Source organism: Mustela lutreola, chromosome 15 (genome assembly GCF_030435805.1).
Source record: "Mustela lutreola isolate mMusLut2 chromosome 15, mMusLut2.pri, whole genome shotgun sequence".
Taxonomy (NCBI): Eukaryota; Metazoa; Chordata; class Mammalia; order Carnivora; family Mustelidae; genus Mustela; species Mustela lutreola.
This window is the reverse complement of record NC_081304.1, coordinates 59090745-59111927: the sequence shown is the minus strand read 5'-3', so window position 1 is coordinate 59111927 and position 21183 is coordinate 59090745. Positions and strand designations below refer to the sequence as shown.

Here is a 21183-nt window from a genome sequence, read left to right as displayed (position 1 = left end):
CGGGCTGGACAGGGACTGCAGCTCCCTGGTCCCCCTCTGCATCCTGCTGTCCCTCTCCACCCTGCCTTAGCTCGAGGCCCAAGAATCCTGTGGCTGTGCTCACTCTGCCCCTACTTCTGCTTCTAGTCATTGCCTTTTTTTTCCCCCCTTAAAGTAAGCTCTACACCCAACATGGGGCCTGAATGCACGACCCCAAGATCAAGAGTGGCCCGTGCTACTGATTGAGCCAGCTGGGCGCCCCTGGTCATTGCTTTTACGAACAGTAAATGCTCAGTAAGTTGCAGTCCCGGGTGGCAGCCGCTGCCTTTGGCACTTTCCAGAACATTCCTGCAGGGGAGAGGTCAGCCCCAGGGTAGGGACAGGACAAGTGAATCTCCCGGGATGGGGGGAGGCACCCTCAGACCTGCACCAGGGAGGAGGGCTCACGCCCACCTGGCCAACCCCCCACCCTCTGCCGCCCCCATTGGCAGGGAGGTACCGGCGAGTCCACAGAAAAGAGGCAGACACCAAGACCACGGGGAAAGCCTGGTTTTGTTTTTACTGGAGGCTCGGGTGGCACATGACAGTTCATTAAATGGCTTCAGAGGTAGGGGCTAGAGGAGAGACCAAAAATAAACTGGGGTGGGAGAGAAAAGCAACCAGGAGGAGGTAGAAGCTGGCTGGTTCCTTCACAGCCTGATTTAGGGGAGGGACGTGGTACCTCTTAACAGTAGGATGGCTCCCTTCCTTCAGCCCTTGGTAGGGACAGAGAAAAAGCAAAAGGCTGTTGCTTCAGCCCTCCTGAGTCTCAAGGAAAAGGGGAAAGCTGGTGTTTTGATGTCATGGATTCTGGGAAGGGGGCAGGGGGTGCTGGGTGGGGTACAGGACGGTTGGAAAAACTGGCAGATAACCTGCATGAGAGAGAGACAGCGACAAGTTGTGACCGGGGACCCCTCCTCAGGTCCAGCGTCCCATCTCCGGGCCTGCCCCCCGGGTGCAGCCGCTCACCAGATGGTAGCTCTGGGGGTCCTTCGTGTTGGAGTCACTCCAGTATGGTAGGTGGGGGGTCCCCACTGTTGATGGGGGCTGAGGTCTGGAGAGAACAGGCTGGTCATTTGAGACCCTCTTACTCTTGAGAGCCCCCAACTTGAACCTTCTTCCACGTTTTTTCTTCCCATTCCTCCCACAAGCAGGGGGGCTGGGGCTCCAAGCAGAGTGAGAGGGGGGTCTGGGGGGACACCTGCCTGAAGGTAGAGGACCCAGCACCAGCAGTCTGGGCTCCCTGGTGTGTGTGGGGTTTTTTGCCGGGGCAGAGAAGGGAAGGGAAAAGGGCTGGGGCTGTTTTTCTTACCCCCTTTGCCCCCCACCAAGCAGCCCAGGTCCTCACCTCCGGGGCTGTAGGCTGCCTGGGTCCGGGGGGCTGCTGCCGCCGCCGCTGGAAATAGGGGCGGTTTCGTGGGCGCTGGGGCTCAGGCCGGGAACCATCAGTGGGGCCTTGGTTGGGCTTGGTCTCTCCATCCCCACCTTCTGTGGTAGGCTGCTGGGGTGGCCTGGGGCGGAAAGGCCTGGGGAGACAAGTAGGAGACCCTGGAGCAGGCAGAGAGAGCCAGTGGGTTCCGTCTCCCTCCCTCCCAGGGCTCCCCCAGAAGAGGGGAACCAGCCGGCTTCCCCCTCCCCCAACCCGGGCACCTAAGCAGCCATCTCTCAGCTGCCCTGGCCCCTTGCCGCCAGCCTCAGGCTCCTCTTAGCCTTGCTCGCCACCCCCCACGCCCACCAATGCCAGACGGCAAGGGGAAGACAGCCTGGGAAAGGGAGTCTTACCTGCGGTACCGAGGCCGGAATCTGGGAGGGGGCACACGATCATCTCCTTGCTGGTCCCCCTCCAATGGGGCTGTCTCTTTGGACTCTACCCCGTCGGTGCCCTAGGAGCACGCAAAGGCCCGGGGGAGTGGGGGAGGGGCGACAACATCCAGGGCCCCAAGCATCGGGACCCGTTCCCTGGAGACCCAGAGGTCTGTGTCCACCCCTCCCCCGGGTGCGGCAGCAGCCTCCACACGCCCGGGACCCCCACCTCTATAGGCTGCTGCTGGCTGGGGGGCCGAGGGCCTCGCACAAAGCGCCGTCGGTAGAAGAAGGGAGGTGGGCGCCGCCGCCTGGGCCTCTGCCCTGAGTCCTCAACTCGTTCGCCTTCGCTGCCCGGTTCCGCCCCACCAGACGGAGCCTCTGCCACCATGGGTGGAGGGGCGGCCGGGCGAGGCCGGGGGATGAACCTGCGGAACCTGCGCCGATTGGGGGCGTAGCGGCTGCCCTTCACTGGCACGCCCCCGGGCCCAGTCACATTGGCAGCTTCGGCACCCTGGGGAGAGGCGGGGAGCACCGCAAAGCTCACCCCAGCTGCACACCCAATGCCCCCAAACTCACTTCCCCTCCTCCCAGGTAAATCCCCCCCCCATCTGCCCTGCAGCACCCCCAGGCTGCGGTCTCCTGCCCTCCTCCAATGGCCTGGGTCTGCCTGTGGACGCTTCAAGGAAGGGCCCCTCTCTAACTCGCCCTTCCCAGGTAGCTGCTATTGGACCCTGCAGTCTGGGGTTGGGGAGGAAGAGGGCAGGCTCCAGACTCCTGTAGAAGCCACTAGAAGTGCTTGGTGCGTGACAAAGAAGCCTGGAAGTCATGAAGGGCTCTAGGACGTCTGGCGAAGGCCCCAGCCATCCTGGGGACAGCACTGTCCCACTCCACTCCACAGCCTAGGCTAACTGGCCCGAGGAAGAGGGCCCTCGGGAGGGTCGCCCCAGCCTCGCCCCAGCCCGAACCTTCTCTCCCTCCACGACATCGAACTCCACGGTCTCCCCGTCTCCAACGCTGCGTAGGAACTTCCTGGGGTTGTTCCTTTTAATGGCCGTCTGGCAGAGGAAAGGCCATGAGAAAGGTGAGGGCAGCAGGCCCGGAGTCTCCCTCACCCCTGCTGGGTCCGCCACCCCATTTCCTTCTGTTCACCATCCATCACGGGTGCAGCTGGGCCGGAGGGCGGAGCGCAGAGGCAGGCCAAGTTCAGTGGGGGAGAAGCCGCAAACCAGAGGCAAACCAGACGCCTCCCAGCGCCTGCTCCCTCAGCACTGTCCCTGGGACACGCTCCCCCCTCCCTTCAGCCTTCAGGGATTTCCCAAAGGGAGGCCAGAAGCAGGAACTCAAAGCATAACCAGAGGCAGACACCGTCCTAAGTTGCAGAGCGGGCAAAGTGCCCTGTGCTTCTTACCCGAGAGCTCCTGCCCCCAGAGAGGTGGTTCTCAAGCTGTGGCCGCACCAGCATCACCTGGAGACCCCTTCAGACGGGCGGCGGCCCCTCCCCCAAGCTTGACCGCTGCAGCAGCCCTGGGTTGGGCGAGGGTTCCCAGGGCCCATGATGCTGCTGCCTTGGGGACCACACTTTGAGAACCACCGCAAGTAGCTCCAGCCTGTGTCCTTTCCCTCAGAACACGGCCTAGGGTTCATTCTTGAGTAACAGGTCCCAACGTGGGGAGTGAGCATGCCACAGCCGGGGGGGCAACAAGCACATTTCTCACGCAGACCGCGTGACACACGTGGGGCCAATGGCGGTTAATACAGGCACCTGAGGCGAGGGGGAGGAGGGGACCACTTCCTGGCGGGCATGCTGTTTCGAGGGGAAAGCAGGCAGATGATGGCAAAGGCCTTCCGGGAGGGGGTGCGTTCTTCCCCACTCCCCGCCCCCCCAGCTCTTACCTGGTGAACAAAGACATCCTCCTTGGTGTCATTCCTGCAGAACGGGAGGGGTTGTTGGGAGGGGCCTCAGGGAGGCCTCCCCAGGTGGCCAGACCCCAAAGGAGCAGGCCCACCCGCGCCCACCACCCTGGGCTCCCTGAGAGGAGGGAGGGTAGACGGGCCCAGGAAGTGATAAGAGCCAGGAGTTGGTATGAAGGGAAGGATAGCAAAAACCTCAGTGAAAACCCTGAACTTCCTAAGGGTGGAGGGGGAGGCAAAGTCACCTTGAAGACGCTGGGCCAGCTCTTTACCTGTGGAGGACTCACTTCTCTGCCCCAGGGGCACCTTAGAACCTGGCAGTGCCGAGCAACTACCTCTGGCCAACACCCCCGCCCCAGCCCCTATCACAGCTGGAAAATTCCTCTCCAGGTCTTCCCTTCTACAGTCTAGAAGGAGGGAGAAAGTGTGGATGGGGGTGGGGGGTCGAGGTGCAGAACGAGTCTGAAAAAAGGACAGTGTTCCCAGGGGCTGCTCTAAACATCCCCGATACTTTATTCTCACCCTCAGCCCAGGGGTGAACCCCAGATCAGCCACCGCCACCCCAAAATACCGAGGGACCAAGGGTGGGAAAGAAGAGTGTTTTTGACCATTCTCGATCACGACTTGCCTAATACCCCAGCTTATCCTAGCACCCCATGGTGGGGCAGAAGGGAATGGAGAGATTTTTCTCCAGAACTTCCCAGGAGCCCTCGGTTTCCAGAATTAGAGAGGAATCCTTCTCTAGATCAAATGTGCTGGCTTTAAGGCACTTGGATCTGCACAAAGGTCAGCCTGCTAAGAGGGAACTAGGGCCTCCTGGGAGGGCTGGGCTGGGCAGGGTGCCCGGGCTGGGGAAGGGCCCACTGGGGGAGACCTGGCTCAGCTCAGAATCTGCCACTGTAGTCCCTCCCCCAGACGGGAGGGTTAGAGATGCCCAAATGAAGGAAAGCAGCAGCCTGTACCGAGGCTGGCTTCCTTCCCCAGTCAGCCGCCTGCCGGGCCCTCCCCAGCCTCTGCCCGGTCAGGGTCAGGTGGGGGGGATGCAGATGAGCCAGCAGCCCTCTATGGGACATGAGTCAGGGGAGGGCTCCTCCAGCGCCCGAAACAGAAAATGAGTGAGAATTCCAGCCTGGAGCCCCGAGGCGAAGACAGCAGGTACATTCTGCCCCAAAGGCGAGGCAAACTAAACCGCAAGGTGAGCCAGACGCGAGCGAGCCGGCAGCGCAGAGCCAGGTTTGCTAGGTTCCTAAGTCATTAACTCTCGGCTGCCCTTGGAGGTGCGCAGGCGCCTTCATCTCACTCACGTCTGCACCGCGGCTAAAGACTTTCAATCAGCGTCAGCTGGACTCGGCAACCATGTGCCTCAGCAGCCGGGAGAGAGGAGTCGGGAGGGTGTCCAGTCCCACCGGCCAGTTCAGAAAAACGCCCCTTTCTCCCCCTTCCCGTGTTTCTCAGATACCTGTTGATGAATCCGTAGCCATTCCGGACGTTGAACCATTTCACAGTGCCCAGGACTTGGATTGCTGGCAGGCAGAGATGCAGCGGGACAGGAAGGAAGAGACGAGCTGGGCTCAGTTTGGAGATTCCGCAAATCCTGCCTCCCCTTTACCGATTACGGGTAACTTCAAGCCACCGGTTTCTCCCAGGAGCTCCAAGGCTTGCTTTCTGATCCCACATCCACGAAATGGACGTGCCCACACAGGGGGGCCCGGTCTCCCAAGACCCTTCCAACTCGAAGTCAGGCTCCTCGTGGGCTACAAATCCACGCCCCGCACCCAGAACCAGGTACCTGCAGGGCCCACCAAGTCGGGCCCTCCCAGTGAAAGGGCTCCCAGAACACCTGCTTCCCTGGCTGAAATTCGGCTAGGACTAGGCCCAGGGTCCAGCCAAGGGGCCCCAGCGGGACCCGCCCACCAAGCCCCCACCAGCGGGGAAGGCACAGCGGGATTTGGCGCCAGCGGAACTCACTCAGCTCAGCTGCCCCCAGCCCAGCGAGTCCTTGGAGCCGCGGGGCCAGGCCGGCCTTGGGCTCTGGGGACCGCGTGGGCTCTGCAATGCCCCTCCCCCAGCCCGTCGACCCCGCAGAGCGGCTCTGGCACGCGCCCGCCCCTCACCCAGCACCGGCTTGTCCGCCTGACTCCGGGCCGGGGGCGCGGGGGTCCCCGACGCTGCCGTCGTCGGGTTGCCAGGGGTGCGGGGACCCGGCGCCGAGGGGGTCCCGGTGGCGGGGCCCGAGGCGGCTCCGACTCCGCCGCCGCCTGCCCCGCCGCCTGCTTTCTGTGGCTCCCCCGCGGGCACCGGTACCACCACCGCTACCACCCCTGCCGCCGTCGCGGGCACCGTCGCCGCGGGGGCCGCTGTCGCCACCGCTGCCGCCTCCGCCTCACTCATCCCGCCGGGTCCGGTACCGGCCCCCGCCGCCGCCACCTCCTCCGCCGCCGCCACCGCCCCGGCCCCTCCCCCCGGCTCGCGAACCCGCAGCCCCGCTCGGTCCTCGCGCCCTGAGCCTCGCCCGCACGCCGGCAGCGGGCCCCGGGCCGAGGCCAATCGCAGCCCGCAGCCGCGGCGCGCGCAGGCCCCGCCTCCCGGCCACAGGCCAATCGGAGAGGAGCAGCGCTCCCCCGGCCCGCACCCCGGCCACGCCTCCCGGACTTCGCGCGGAGGCCGAGGCTCCGGCTCGCAGCCCCGTAAGTACACCTGGGCCCCACCCCGCACCCGTCACATGACCGCCGCAAGCCCAGCCGATTGGCCTTCGGCCCCTTTCCCCTCCCCCTCCGCCCCTCTCCACCGGCCGCGGGAAATCAAACGGGCTGGTCGCGCCCCAACGGCCACCTGGCCTCTGCGCGCAGGGCGGGGCGGGGGGCGCTGCTCCGGGGTTGCCCCTGACGACCCGGGTGGGGGGCTGGGCCCGGCGCCGGCAGCCTCCGCACGGGCTGGGGGCGGCACCGCTCCCCTCCGCCCTCGAGACAGCGGGTGTCTGCACTCCGCCCGTCCCCGGGGGACGCCCCGCACGCCCGGGGCCGGTGCTGCCCGCGCCATGGAGCGACGACTTTCCGCTCGCAGTCGCGCTCAGTCTCGCTGTCGAGGTAGAAGCCGCAGAGCAGACCGCGGCGCTCCGTTTCCGTGCGGCTCTCACCCTGGCCACTGCTGTGCGACCTCGCCCGAGGGAGCCGGTTCCCGCAAGCCGCCCCTGGGCACCCGCAGGTTCCCCGCTGATTCGGGGTCCCGCGCGCCGCGGCCGCCCAACCAGCTCCCGGGCCGCTCCGTCCGCCTTCTTCCTTTCCCTGCGGCCTCGAGGCCTTCGCGCGGGCTCCTCCACCTGCGCGCGTCGGGGACCTTCGGCGCGACCTCACGGGCACACCCTCATGCTTCCCCGGGCGCGCCTGTCTCGGCCCCGGTCCGGCCAGCTGGCCGTGAACCGCACGGCGCAAGAACTCGAAGTTCTGGAGCCGGCAGCGCCGCTCGCTGCTTCTTGAAAGCTGCGCGGTCCCCGCCCCGCATGTGAAAAGACGGGGGTCCCCGCGCGACGCCCGCCCGGGTTTCAAGGGGGCCCTGGCGCTCGCCGCCAGCTGCAGTGTCGCTCCCGGCCTGGTCCGGCTCCAGAAGTCGCTCCCTCCGGGGCCGCCCCACCTCGCGACCTGGGCGCAGCGTATTTTTAGCCGGGACGTTGCTCCCGGGCGGGCCTCGTGCGGGCAGGCGCCGCGGGCCCCACGTGCACGTCCCCTGTCCCCGGGTCCGCGCTCCAGCCGCGGCCAATCCCGGTGCCGGCGCGCCCTCTGCCGGCCGCTCCCGGAGGCGCCGGCTTCCTCGCAGTCCGGGACACCTGTTCCCCGGTCCGCCCCACCCTGCGGCCCTTCCCTAGGCGACGGTTCTGTCTCAACGCGGACAGAAAAGGGGGGGAAAGTGAGAATCACGAGGCAAGGCCGGGAAGGATGCAGAAATGACCGCCCTCCCACGGGCTGTTTAGGACCGAGGTACCTGTGTTCAGCCCCTGCCTGGAAGAATGCAGAAGCAGGAGGGCCAGGGCTGGGGCAAGGGAAGCAAGAGACCGCACAGGGTGGCCCCGGGAGCAGAGGGAGCGCAGGGAAGGTGCCGAGGGAGTTCTGGTGTGGGCTGGTTCGCTGCACTATGAGACGAGGGGAAGCTCGGAGGAAGGGGGAGCCCTGCCTGCGGTAAGGTTAAGAAAGTGTTAGGGGTTCCCCGGGTGAGGGCAGTTAAGAACTCTTGTTCATAAACACTGACACTCTTTATCTCCGCAGACAGGAATTAGCAGATGCCACAGAGATAAGCAGTTAATTTCCCTGTTCTGTTGAAGGGTTTCCCCGTGCGATTTCTTGCGGTGATTTAAGTATGTTTACCAACCAGAGCTAGGAAGGACTCCAGACATTATAGCCCAAAGCCTTCCTCCTCTGCCACTCTCTCTCCATTCACTTCTGTCCACCTCAAGTTCAACATCTTGCCTTGTCTTGTTCACTGTGTTATCAAAATGAAAGCAACTCCCCCCACCCCCACACCCATCTCCTTAGCAGTCCTCACCCTTCGCAGCCCCATCAAAGAAACACCAGGCGAAGCAGTCTTCATGGCCTCTGCTTCCTTGTATTTCCTTCCCTCCTTACCAAATCTGGTTTCTCCCTGCCCTCCCTGAGATGTCTTCAGCAACGGTCCCCAAGCCCTTCCTAATCGGTTTTGGCGACCACCTGTCACCTCTGCAGCCTGCGCGTCCATCCCTGAGCCCCTCCCGCCTCCCAGCAGACCCAGCCGGCTCTCTCCAGCCAGTTGCCTCCAGGATCCCGAAACTGAAGAACCCGCCTATAAGCCCCCTTTTTCCTCCCCCTCCACCCACTGCTCCTTGCTGACATGACCACGTACCCACAGTCATTCTGCGGTGTCCACCTCTCACCTGGAGAAGTTTCCTTCAGCCGCCCCGGTGTAGCACGGTGGAGGTGAAGATGCTGGCATCAAACCAAGACACTGAATGAATGATCGAGAAGCTGGTGCTGGCTGTGCCCCTCGTCCCAGATGCTCCCAGCGACTCCCTGCCCCAACACACACAACTTCTCGGGGCCCGCACCTCCTCTCACTTTTCTCAGCTGCTCCAGACCTACAACCTCAAGTGCCTCTGCTCCCAGTCCCCTCTTCCACGCTCAGCAAGCACTGCCAGATCCTTGACCTTTCCTCTGCCTCTGACTTTGCTTACCTCCTCCTTGTCTTGTTCTGTTCGTAATATGAGTTAATATTGATTCAGTATTTCCTGTGCACCACACCCCGAGCTAAGGATTTTAGATACCCTCAATCGTTAATTCTTTATGACAATCTTGGGAAGGGAGTGCCATCCGTATCCCCATTCTCCAGATAAGGAAACAGGCTTAGTGGGGTTAAGCAACCAGCCCAAGACCACACAGCCGCAGAACAAGCCAGTGGGGCTTCAAAGGCAGGGCATAACTTCTGAGTCGCCAGCTTCCTTCTGCTGTGCTATGACCATACTTTTCCATCCTTTCTAGTTCTTTCCATATGTCCCACTTTTCCTTCCAAACCAAATTTCTTGAAAACCTGTCTGCATTACCCGGGCTCTGCTTCTTCCCTTGACCTGGCATCCAGGAAAGACACTGACACCTGCCATCCCACCTAGTTCAACAGATACCTTTTTGCCCTTGTTTCTCTACCTCGGTCTATGGGGCAGGTGCACCTGGAGACCATTTCATTCTCAGATTTCTCAACGGGCTCACCAGCCTTCCTAAAGGTCAGAGCCCCCAGTTCTTCTCTCGCTCTGATGCTATGACCTTTCTTTTGTGTCCCCTTAGGAACCTACGTTGCAGTCTTAATCCCCACACCTGTGAATTGCAACCGTGTTTGGAAATAGGGTTGGCAGGCGTGATCAAGTTCAGGGGGTGTCACTAGGGTGGCCCCTCACCCAGTGTGACTGGAAACTTCCATGTAGAGGCAGCCGCGGAGGGAGGGTGCACCATGAGGACGGGCCAACGCCCTGGTGCCACAAGCTGCAAGGAGCACCTGGGGCCATCAGCAGCTGGAAGACGGAAGTGGCTTCTTCGGAGAGAGGACAGCCTTGCTGACATCTGGATTTCAGACTTCCCTCCTACAGAACCGTAAGCACAAATTTCTGTCTCTTAAATTTAAAAAATTTAAGATTTTATTTACTTGACACACACACAGAGAGAGAGAGAGAGAGAGAGAGAGCACAAGCAGGGGAGAGTGGCAGGCAGAGGGAGAAGCAGGCTTCCCACAGAGCAGGGAGCCTGATGCAGGGCTCGATCCCAGAACCCTGGCATCATGACCTGAGCGGAAGGCAGTCACTTAACCAACAGAGCCACCCAGGTGCCCAGAAATTTCTCTTTTTAAACACCAAGCTTGTGGTTCTTCAATACGGCAGCCCCAGAACCCAGAGCCAGCTCAAACCCAGATGACTGCCCAGTCTGTGCCTCCATCCTGGGCCACCTGAGCTCCAGACCTGGGATGGCCAGCTGCCAGCCGCAAATCCCCAGGGTCCCCTGTCCTGATAAAGGGCTCCACTATATCCAGACCCAGAGATATGGGTCCCACCCTCCCCACTCAGTCCACACCTTCAGCAGCTCCTGCCGACTTGCCCTCCCCTCTTGGGACTGCCCCCTTCCAGTCCATTTTGCAAGAGGTACCCCAGGATTTTGCCCACCAAGTAGCCTACCAGACACCCTGTCCTACCGTCCTGCTTGATTTCTTCTATAGTAATCACACGTACCTGCTATTTCCCTATTCATATTTTCTTTTTTTTTTTTAAAGATTTTTTATTTATTTATTTGACAGACAGAGATCACAAGTAGGCAGAGAGGCAGGCAGAGAGAGAGAGAGGGAAGCAGGCTCCCTGCTGAGCAGAGAGCCTGATGCGGGACTCGATCCCAGGACCCTGAGATCATGACCTGAGCCGAAGGCAGTGGCTTAACCCACTGAGCCACCCAGGCGCCCCTCCCTATTCATATTTTCTTGGGTTTTTTTGTTGTTGCTTTTTAGAAAAGATTTAATTTTATTTATTTGACAAAAAAAGAGACAGCTAGAGAGGGAACACAAGTAGGGGAAGTGGGAGAGGGAGAAGCAGGCTTCCCACAGAGCAGGGAGCCTGACGCAGGGCTCGATCCCAGAACCCTGGCATCATGACCTGAGCTGAAGGGAGACACCTAATGACTGAGCCCCCGGGCTCCCTTATTTTCTTGTTTATGATGTACGAGCTTAAAATCTTATCTGTCTCAGTGCCGAAAGCTGTACCCAAGCTCTAGCAGGGGACCAGTGAAGGTTTGTAAATGAAGTAATGAAGACAGCCAGAAACATCTTTCTGAAATGCAGTTTTTTTCCCTCCCAATACTTAGGCACCTTCAAGGATTAATCTATTTATTTGAGAGAGAGAGAGAGCAAGTGAGCACGGATGGGAGAGGCAGACGCAGAGGGAGAGGGAATCTCAAGTAGACTCTGCACCCAGCGCAGAGCCCGGCACAGGGCTCGATCTCATGACCCTGAGGACAGGATCTGGCTGAAACCCAGAGTCAGACACCTCACGGACTGTGCCACCAGGCGCCATGCCCAGCTCATTCCCTATGGCCTGTGGTCCATCCACTGGGCACATGACCCAGAGAGGCTCTTTTATAAAAGGCTTGCAAGGAGCCGGTCATGGGAATGGGGAGGTGGGCAGTTAGAGGCAGTGTCCTGCCTGGGGGTGTGCTGAGGACAGTGGAAGGTGTCCATGTGGCTGGCTCAGCCCATGAACCGTCTGGCTTCAGCTCAGGTCACAATCTCAGCATCTCAGGATGGAGCCCCGCATCGGGCTCCCTGCTCAGTGGGTGCCTGCTCCCCCCTCTGCCTCGTCCCCTCCCTGCCGGCTCATCCTCTGTCTCTCTCAAAGAGCTGACAGGTCCGATGCTCTATGGCCACACAGCACTTAGAGAAAAAGAATAGGAAACCGAAAGAGATGTACCACAGTCTTGCTCACTTAGGAGACCCCGTCCCACAGACAACAAATCACTGCCTGCCCTGAGTGTCTGTCCTGAGTCCCTCCTGCCTCCCAGCACACCCAGCACACCCAGCACACCCAGCACACCCAGCACACCCAGCATCCCAAGCTCGTCAGAATCCATAAAGATGGAAAGATACACAATAGCACAATTGCCTGTACGAGGGAAGGGATAGAAATGGGGTGAGAGATCAACAAACAAGATGAACCAATTAAGCAAATTTAGGATTGAATGAATGAAACACTCTGTTCTGCTTGAAATGTTTCTGTGACTTCCCAGGAAACACTGGTAGGTAAAAGTCAAAGACCCAAGACTAAATTAGCTCTAAAGACCTGAGATCCGGCCGGCCCTGTCTCTTGTCCTGGCTGCCAAGGCCCTGCCCATCCAGCCCCCAAGCACTCCCTCTCGACGGGTCTTCGGACCCCGGTCCAAATTGCCCGGTAGAGCAGCCACTAGCTACTGAAGTTCAATTAAAATGAAATACAAAACCCAGCCGTGGATAGCGGTTGAGGTTCGAACACAGACATGGGACATTTTTGTCCTCATGGAGAGTTCTAGAAGACGCTGTTGCTGCACAACCATCTCTTGAAAGCTCAGCCTCCATCATGCCCCACCTGCCCTCCAGGTGCAGGGAATCCCCCTTTGAAGTAGTTTCCCTGACATTTGCTGGAACCTTCCTCTGGCCATGGAGGGACAAAGACGAGGGCACCTGGAGCTGTGATAACGACCACAGTCCCTGTTGGCACCTCTGCAAGTCTTCTAAGAATATTCCAGGGGCGCCTGGGGGGCTCAATCAGTGAAGCGTCTGCCTTCAGTTCAGGTCGTGATCTCAGGGTCCCGGGGTCAAGCCCCATATCGGGCTCCCTGCTCAGCGGGGAGTCTGCTGACCCCTCTGCTGCTTGCCTTGCTTGTGTGCTCTCTCTCTTTCTCAAATAAATAAATCTTTAAAAAGAATAAGAATATTTCAGGTTGGGGTGCCTGGATGGCAGAATCGGTTTAGCATCGGACTCCCAGTTTTCAGCTCAGATCCTGATCTCAGGGTCTTGAGATCAAGCTCCTAGTCAGGCTCTGTGCTCAGCACAGAGTCGGTTGGGGAATCCCTCTCCCTCTTCTTCTCCCTCTGCCTCTGCCCCTGCCTCTCCCTCTGCCCCTCCCACTAGTGCTCAGGAAGACAGGGCTGGGAGGGATGTCACAGTTTATGCTTTGACCTGAAGGAGGAAAAGAGGCACTTGAAGTAGCTGCTTGAAGTAGCTGGTGCAAAGGGCCTGAGGCAGAAAAGCCTTGAGCCTATGGGAGAAAAAAAGTTCAGTGAACCTGGAGGACGGTGGGGAAGGCAAAGCCCAAGGAACCAACGCCGTGGAGTCTGGATTTTGTTCCGGTAGCGACAGGGATGCTCTGAGAGTTTTAAAAGGAGGCGTGAATCCGATGACCTGTTCCATTTATTCATTTTTTTAAGGTTTTATTTATTTATGTGATAGATCACAAGTGGGCAGAGAGGCAGGCAGAGTGGAGGAAGCAGGCTCCGCACTGAGCAGAGAGCCTGATATGGGACTCGACCCCAGGACCCTGAGATCACGACCTGAGCCAAAGGCCAGAGGCTTAACCCAATGAGCCACCCAGGCGCCCCGACCATTTATTAATTTTAAAGAAGCTTCATATTTTAAGGATTAGATTTCTGCATAATCTTGACACCCAATGTGGGGCCCAAACTCCTGGGCCCGAGATCACCCATCACATGCTCCACTGACCAGGTGAACTGGGCGCCCAGTCATACAAACTTGACTTATCAAAGCACTTGGGTTCACAGCAACACTGAGTGGAGAATGTAGAGATTCTCCTACACCCCTCCGTCCCCCCCACACAACTTCCCCAGCTCCATCTGCTAGTAACACCTCCCTGGGTGACCCTGCGGGAGAGAAACCCAAGGCAGGTGGCACGGATTCGGGTGGGGGCAGTGGGGATGGAGAAAACGGACTGCTTTGAAATATGCTTCGGAAATCGTATCTGCGGGGCTTGGTGGTGGGCTGGACGGGGCCGAGGGGTCTGGGGCTGGGCGGGTGGTGATGCTCCTTATTTTTCTGACAAACCCTAGATGAGGGATCTCGTCGGGTGCTTGGCGTGGGTCTTGCTTGAAACATGGGCGAGGAGAGCTCACGCTGGGGGCTGGAGATGTGTCTGCCTCTGGGGACAAAGCCAGCGCCCGTGCCCCAGAGGGTGGGGTGAGGGCTCTAGGAAGCAGGGAGTGGCTCTCTCTATTCTCCCAGTTCGGGAAGCAGAACCAGAGAGGCTGAGTGATGGGGCCAAAGTCAGGCAGTGAGGGACTCAGGCCTGGGAAAGGCCTGACAGGGTTTTGCAAGTGCTGGAGGCCCGCGGGGGCTCTGGAGACCAACAGGGGGTGGGGAGGCCACGAATCCAGGGGGAAACTTGTCCTCAGCTGAGTTGGCCCCTGAGTGATTGTCCAAAGCCCTTTCCTGGGTTCCTCGGAGGCATCGGATGGCCCCCCAGCCCTGACACCAGGGGTGGAACAAGGCTTCCCAGGCAGGCTCCAGGAGGCAGTGAGGGTGGAGAGATGTTTTTCTGGGCGGACTGGCCTTTGGGGCTTTCAGGTCAAACTCTGAGATCACAGCTCAGTCAGAGCCACCAAGGTAGCCCCTGAGACGGCCGGGCCGGCTCACCTGTGCAGAAGGGCGACCTGGGGGATGTCCTCTTCCTCCGGAGAAGGGGGTAGGAGGGACCTCCCCTCCCCTCCAAACGGGTAGGAGGCTTGGGCCCAAACAGGGCAACCTTCTTTCTTGTCAAAGTCCCACCTTTGTGGCTGCTTTCCCCTTTGGAAAGTTTAGGATTTGGGGGATCCTGCTCATCTCTGAGCTGCTTACCACCCCCCTTCCTTCTGGATTCCCTCCGGGCTTCGGGACGTTTCTCCTACTTGGCACCCTCTCCCCACCCACCCCATCTGCTCCTTCTGCGAACATCCAGAGCCGGGCACATGCCCCAGCCCCGTAGTGGGCGCTGGGGAGGCGGAGGCCCGGGTAGAGGTAGAGGGCCACGTGGTCTAGAGCTGGGGAGGGAGGGGTGAGTCTGGAGGGGACGAAGCACAGACGATGCCATCTAAGGCGGCCTGGGCAAGACCATGCCCTGGCCATGGCGGGGTCTACTGGAATGCGGTTAGGATTGGGATCGAGCACCGGTGAGTGGCCCAGGGACTGGAGATGCCGGACCAGAGGCCCTGTCTGCCCTTTACAGACGCCGTCTTCTCCTTACTTCCTCTCTTCCATCTGAGATGCTCTTTTCCTGGGTCTGGACCAGCTCCAAAGGGTTGGCACTGGCCGACATTTCTTCATGCCCCGTACACAGTATTCCTGGACCCTCCCTCGTCCTATGGAGGGCCCGAGCTTCTGCAGGGCCCTCTGCTCTGAGGTCTCCCGCGGCCAGAGAACTGCCAGGCTGCCCAGCTGTGTTGGGCCCTGTCCTGGCACTCACTGAGCCACCGCTGTCCCTGCACGGGGCCGTATCTCTCTGCTCTGCTGTCACCTGGCCCCTTTGAATTCCCTGGCCTGTCCACAGGGCCCGGCACCGAGCAAGACTTCTGCTGCCACCCAGAGAAAGAGAATGAGAACTGGGAAAACTCTGCAGTCATTTGCCTCTGGTTCCTTGAGCTTCCTTTCTCTGCAGCCAGGGTCTATGTTCTGTCCTCAGCCCCAGACCCTACATTCTTGGTCTGGTTTCTGCAAACCTTGCTGACTCTGTTCTCGAGCACCAGACTCAGCAAGGCCAGGACTTTTATGTAGGGCTTTTGCTCTAGGCCCAGAACCAAACCTACCTCATTCTCCGGCCCTCCCTCCACCTTCTTTTTCTTAGCCTCCAAGGAGTCCAGGTCGTTGTCACAAAGATCCCCCAGGCATCTTCCCAGAGCTCCTCTTACTCTCACACCAGCTCCCATTCATTAACCCATCACTCACCAGGGCTGGACACTAGGTACTCAGCACCCAGGCCCAGGCTGTATGTTTGTTGATTATCTGATAGTGTCCCCCTCCCTGCTGTGCGGAAAGGGCCCATGCCGGGAAGTATGGATGCCACCGTGTCTCAAGTAGCTGATATCCCTAGCAGACTCAGTAGATGTTCATCGCAAGAACGGGTGAGTAAGTCTGTTCAGAGTTTCGGCTGGGACTGCAGCAGCTGGCTGGGACCGCAGCAGCTGGAGGCTGTGAGAGTCCCTGGCCCAAAGGGTTTCTCAAGGTTCATTTGGAGTGTTTGACTTTTATGCAAGCCCTTGAGGGTAGACAGAAGAATTCAATAGTCCTTGCCCAGATCTGCTGACAGGAATAAATTCTCATTGTGAGATATTTATACCCCCAGGGGACCCCACCCCTACCCTCTCCTGTTTTCTTTCTGTCCGGGGATTACTTCTGTTCATTGACTTAATTTACCCTCTCCTGCAACAGGGAATCTGCTCTCGGTGATCTCAGATGTATCTTTTAAAAGGCACAGCAAAAAGTTTGTAGGAAAATGTGGTAAAACGTTAATAGCAGTCGCCTCTGGGCATTGGGTTTATGGCTTATCTGTTTCTTATTTCCAAAATGTTTTAACAAAAGAGTTCTGTTTTCCATAATAAAATTTGACATAATCCTTTGCATCATTCTCCTGACACACCTGGAGCTCCTTCCCTTTCTGTGAGGGACAAGTCCCACTGAAAACAGAGGGTTTGTCCTCACCCCCAGCCCTGCCCACTTTCCCAAGCTCAACTTGGCTTGAGACTAACATGCACATCCCATCAGAGCTGGCTTCCGAGAACCTTGGGATCCCAGAATCTTTTTTTCTTAAGATTTTATTTATTTGAGAGGGAGAGAGCGCGCATATGAGCAGGGGGAGCAGTGGAGAGAGAGAGAGAGAGAAGCAGACTGCCTGCTAAGCAGGAAGCCTGAGGCAGGACTCAATCCCAGGACCCTGTGATCATGACTGAAAGCAGACACTTAACGACTGAGCCCCCCCCCCACCCCTGCCGCCAGGCACTCTAGGATCCCAGAATTGTAACAGTATTTCCCAATCCCTGCATTTCCCTGCAGGAATGACTGTGTGACCATATGGTCTGTCCCCAGACACATCGACTGAAGGCACCGTTGACCTACATCTCAATCTCACCTTCTTCATTCAGTTAACCACTAAATTCTATCAATTAGCTCTCCAAGACGTCTCTGGCGCTCCACTCCTCCTCCCGACCTCACCTCCAGGGTCTTGATTTAGGTCTTCATTCTTGCTTACCTGGTTGAGGATCTCCACTGGTCTCTTGCCCCCAGCCCAGCTCCATTCCCCCCCTCCCCTATAGAAGAAGTTGATTTTTCAGAACAGTTTTGGATGCACAGCCGAATGGAGCAGGGACCTCGATGTTTCCCGTACACCTCCTGTCCCCACACACGCACAGCTCCCGCCTCTATCAACATTCCCCACCAGAGTGGGACATTTGTTGCAGCTGATGGATCTACCTTGACATTGACATGTCGTGATCACCCAGAGCCCACGGTTTACCTTATGGCTCCTCTGACCTGAGCTGAAGGCAGATGAGATGCTTAACCACCTGAGCCACCCAGGCACCCCAGGAATCCTCTTGACTCTTATTTCTGCCTCCCCCCGCCCCAGATTTCACCCATGCTTTAAGGTCCAGTTACTAAAACGCTGCTTTCTGAGGGAACTCCTAGACCAAACCCTGAACCACATGACAGCTTCGTGAGCTCCTTATCTCTCGTCCCTCACTCCTTCAACCCATCTCTCTATATCCTGGTCTATCTTGACCTAACACTACTCTGTGTACATCAGAACCACCTTCCCTATCCATCACTGCTGTGCTGCAGAGTCGTTAACAACCAGCTCTGGACAGAGGGACCCCTGGGTCAGCACACAGCACCTGCCAGTTTCTGTGGTTGGAAATACTTGCATCATGGCCAATTTCAAGCTACCAGCAAGACAGTATTGAACATGTAGTTAGGAAGAGATATTAGTCAGGAAGAGCTATGCACGGGGCACTTAGGTGGCTCAGCTGGTTCAGCGTCTGTCTTCCGGGGTCCTGGGATTGAGCCCCAAGTTGGGCTCTCTGCTCAGCAGGGTGCTGCTTCTCCCTCTCCCTCCGCCTCCTGCCCTGCCTGCTTGTGCATGCGCTCTCTTTCTCTCTGTAAAATAAATATATTAAATCTTTTTTTAAAAAAGGGAGAGATGCATACAATTGGTTCTTAAACCTATACAAGCAGCCTCCCCCACACCATGGGCTCCCATTCAAGACTTCCCCAGTGTTCCTTAAAGTGTTCCTCATATGACTGTTGTGACCCTCCTGTAGATTTAAAATTACTTGGAAATAGAAGGTTTACAAAGTCTCCCAGAGTAGATATAAACTCATCTGGCAAACTTCTTTCTCAGCAGAACATTGGTGCCCTCCGAATGATGACCCTCTGAGAAAGAAATGAGAAAACAATGAGCTGAATCACAGGACAGCCTCCAAAGCCATGGAAAGTCTACAGCAGGGTCTCTGGAGAGTTCTACCCGAATGTCTGAATTTTGATCTTGGGGATTGGGTGTAATCCCAGAAGGTGGGAAAGAAATGTGACTTGCCATTAAGGTACGATCTGATCAATTGTATTCAAATCAGTTCTCAAGAGAGACACTTGTTTTTAAAAAAGATGTTATTTATTTATTCGACATCGAGACACACAGTGAGAGAGGGATCACCAGCATGGGGAGAGGGGACGGGGGGAGGGGGGACGCAGACTCCCCTCTGAGCAAGGATCCCGAGGTGGGACACTATCCCAGGACTCTGGGATCAAGACTGGAGCCAAATGCAGTCGCTTAACCAACTGAGCCATCCAGGTACCCCTGCCAGGTACAATTTTAGGAGCTGCAAACACAGTAATGAACAGAACAGACAGATTCCCAGCCTTATTATACAGGCTCTATTCTAATGGGGACGGCCATCACACAAATAAATGGATGTGAACAGTGTGTGGCAGAGGCTGTCATGTTTGTCATGAGAACACAGAATGTGAGAAGCTGACCAAGTCTTGTAGGTCAGGAAAGGTTTCCCTCGAGAAAGGACTCAGACTGGCCGCAGAAAATGTGAGGGCTCACAGAGCAGAGGACCGTGCCCTGGACGGTGGGGACTCCACACATGGAAGGCAAGGAAGGTTCTTCCAGGTACGAATCGTCTCATCTCTCTATAATACTGTACGGTATTTTGCCTTTTTCTTTCTCTGAATGTGTAGAACTCAGTCTTCTATTAAGATGATTTGGGGCGCCTGGGTGGCTCACAGAGCAGAGGACCGTGCCCTGGACGGTGGGGACTCCACACATGGAAGGCAAGGAAGGTTCTTCCAGGTACGAATCGTCTCATCTCTCTATAATACTGTACGGTATTTTGCCTTTTTCTTTCTCTGAATGTGTAGAACTCAGTCTTCTATTAAGATGATTTGGGGCGCCTGGGTGGCTCAGTGGGGTTAAAGATGATTTGTGCCTTTTTAATTTGAATGGAAATTTTTAAAAAATTTATTTATTTGACAGATAGAGATCACAAGTAGGCAGAGAGGCAGGCAGAGACAGAGAGAGGAGGAAGCAGGCTCCCCGATGAGCAGAGAGCCTGATGCAGGGATCGATCCCAGGACCTCAGGATCATGACCTGAGCTGAAGGCAAAGGCTTTAACCCACTGAGCTACCCAGGCGCCCCTTGAATGGAAATTCTTAAGGGTTGTCGTCACCCGGTGTCCACGCAATATCGTAGAACTTGTGCCTTGGGTCAGCTAGGACGCTTTGCCAATGCCTCCCGGAAACGAACCGATGAAGACGGTGCCATTAAGCACACGAGATGTTCCTGTACGAACCTGACAGTACTTTAAGTAAGAGCTTTATTGAGATATAATTAACATCCCATACAATTCCACTATTTAAGGCATATAATTCACTGTTTTAACATCTGAAGAATGCAGCCATCGCTGCAATCGACATTGGAACATTTTCATCACCCTTAGTCACTTTGCCTGTAGCCATCAGCAGCCACTCGGTCTCCCCATTTCCCTCCAACCTCTCAACACTAGGCAACTGCTGATCTATGTTGTCTCCACAGATTTGCCTATCCTGGACTTTTCATATAAATGGAATTATATACTGTGGTCTTTTGTGACTTTCACTGAGCATAGTGTTTCGAAGTTTATCCTTTATGTTGCCGAATAATATTTCATTGTGTGGATACCCCCTATTTTATTTATCCTTTCCTCAGGTGGTGGACATTGGGGTAGCTTCTGTTCTTGGGCTACTATGTATAAGGCTGTTTGAAGACTCCTGAAGTTTTGTAAATTGAGGGGGAAAATCACATAATGTAAAACCTTTTACACCAACAATTCAGTGCCATTTGGCGCATTCACGACGTTCTGCAGCCATCTTTATTGAATTCCCAAACATCTCATCACTCTAAAGTAAAACCCCATGTCCGTTAACCCCATTGGCCATTCCCCTCATCCATCCCAGCATCCGGCAGCTCCCATCTACTGCCTGCTTCGACGGATTCACCGATTCTGGTCATTTCGTGTCCTTCAGATCGTGGGCTATGACCTTTAGAGTCTGCTGTCTTTCCCTGAGCGAGCTGTTTCTGAAGGTCACTCAGCGGAAGGGAAGATGACGTCCCTTTTTCGTGGTTGAATAATATTCCGCGGCGGACACACACCGCGCCGGATGCCCCCGCGGACGGGTGTTTGGCGGACGCACACAGCGTCGCGGCCCGTGCTCGCCTGCGGAGGTCGGAGCCCCCGTCTGTGACGCGGGGCACGTGCCCAGGACGGGAACTGCTGGGTTCAATAGCGGGACAATAGCGTCTGGGAGAAGAGCGCACGTGGGGTTCCGCGATGCGCCCAGGCAGCTGGGGAGTCTCGTGTTCAAGCGAAGGGGAGGTGCTGTGGACCGTGGCGAGGAGGGACTCGGGAGTGACGGCAGCTCCGTGGCCCGCCCTTCACTCAAGCGGGTGTCGCAGAGACACCGACCGGGTCGCGAGCGGCTGGCGGCTCGGGTTCTCCACCGCGCCGCCGGAAGCCTGGAACCGGGCGGGGGAGAATACAAAGTGCCGGGCCAGCGGGCAGCTTCCTTCCCCACGAGGAGGGCCGGGGGGGCGGGGGGAGTACAGTCCGAGGGACAGGCTGCCTCCCGCTTCACGGTCCTTCGCCGCGACTCCGGAGAGGGCAGTGGAACGGAGCGCGCCGCCTTCGGTTTTCTAAGGGCGCTCGCAGACGACGGTTTCGGACACGGCAGGGAGCACCTGGGGCAGAGAAGGGGAGAAAGGCCCCGGGAGTTTCCCCGGGGCCCAGGCGCACGCCGCCCCTCCGGCCGCCCACGGCGGCCAGCCGGACTCCGCGCTCCCACAAGATGGTGGCCGCCAGGCGGCCGCTCTAGCCCGAGCCGAGACCAGCCGTGCAGGGCGGTGAAGCTGAGC

At 57.7% G+C, this 21183-nt stretch overlaps 1 protein-coding gene and 1 long non-coding RNA gene across 2 annotated transcripts; one reads left to right on the top strand and one right to left on the bottom strand.

The window, feature by feature from the left end:
• Positions 1–513: 513 nt before the first annotated feature.
• Positions 514–6205, bottom strand: YBX2 (Y-box binding protein 2). The gene is made up of 9 exons (XM_059149303.1): positions 5850–6205; positions 5195–5258; positions 3718–3751; positions 2790–2879; positions 2051–2335; positions 1801–1901; positions 1367–1544; positions 988–1072; positions 514–890 (listed from the first exon to the last, which is right to left on the bottom strand). The coding sequence occupies exons 1-8, from the start codon at positions 6124–6126 to the stop codon at positions 1022–1024; spliced, it is 1080 nt and encodes a 359-aa protein (XP_059005286.1). The 5' UTR covers positions 6127–6205; the 3' UTR covers positions 514–890; positions 988–1021.
• Positions 6206–7471: 1266 nt separating this feature from the next.
• On the top strand, positions 7472–18398 carry LOC131816499 (uncharacterized). Its single transcript, XR_009348081.1, has 3 exons — positions 7472–7709; positions 9537–9839; positions 18138–18398. It is a non-coding gene; the product is annotated as an uncharacterized LOC131816499 (long non-coding RNA).
• Positions 18399–21183: the final 2785 nt, after the last annotated feature.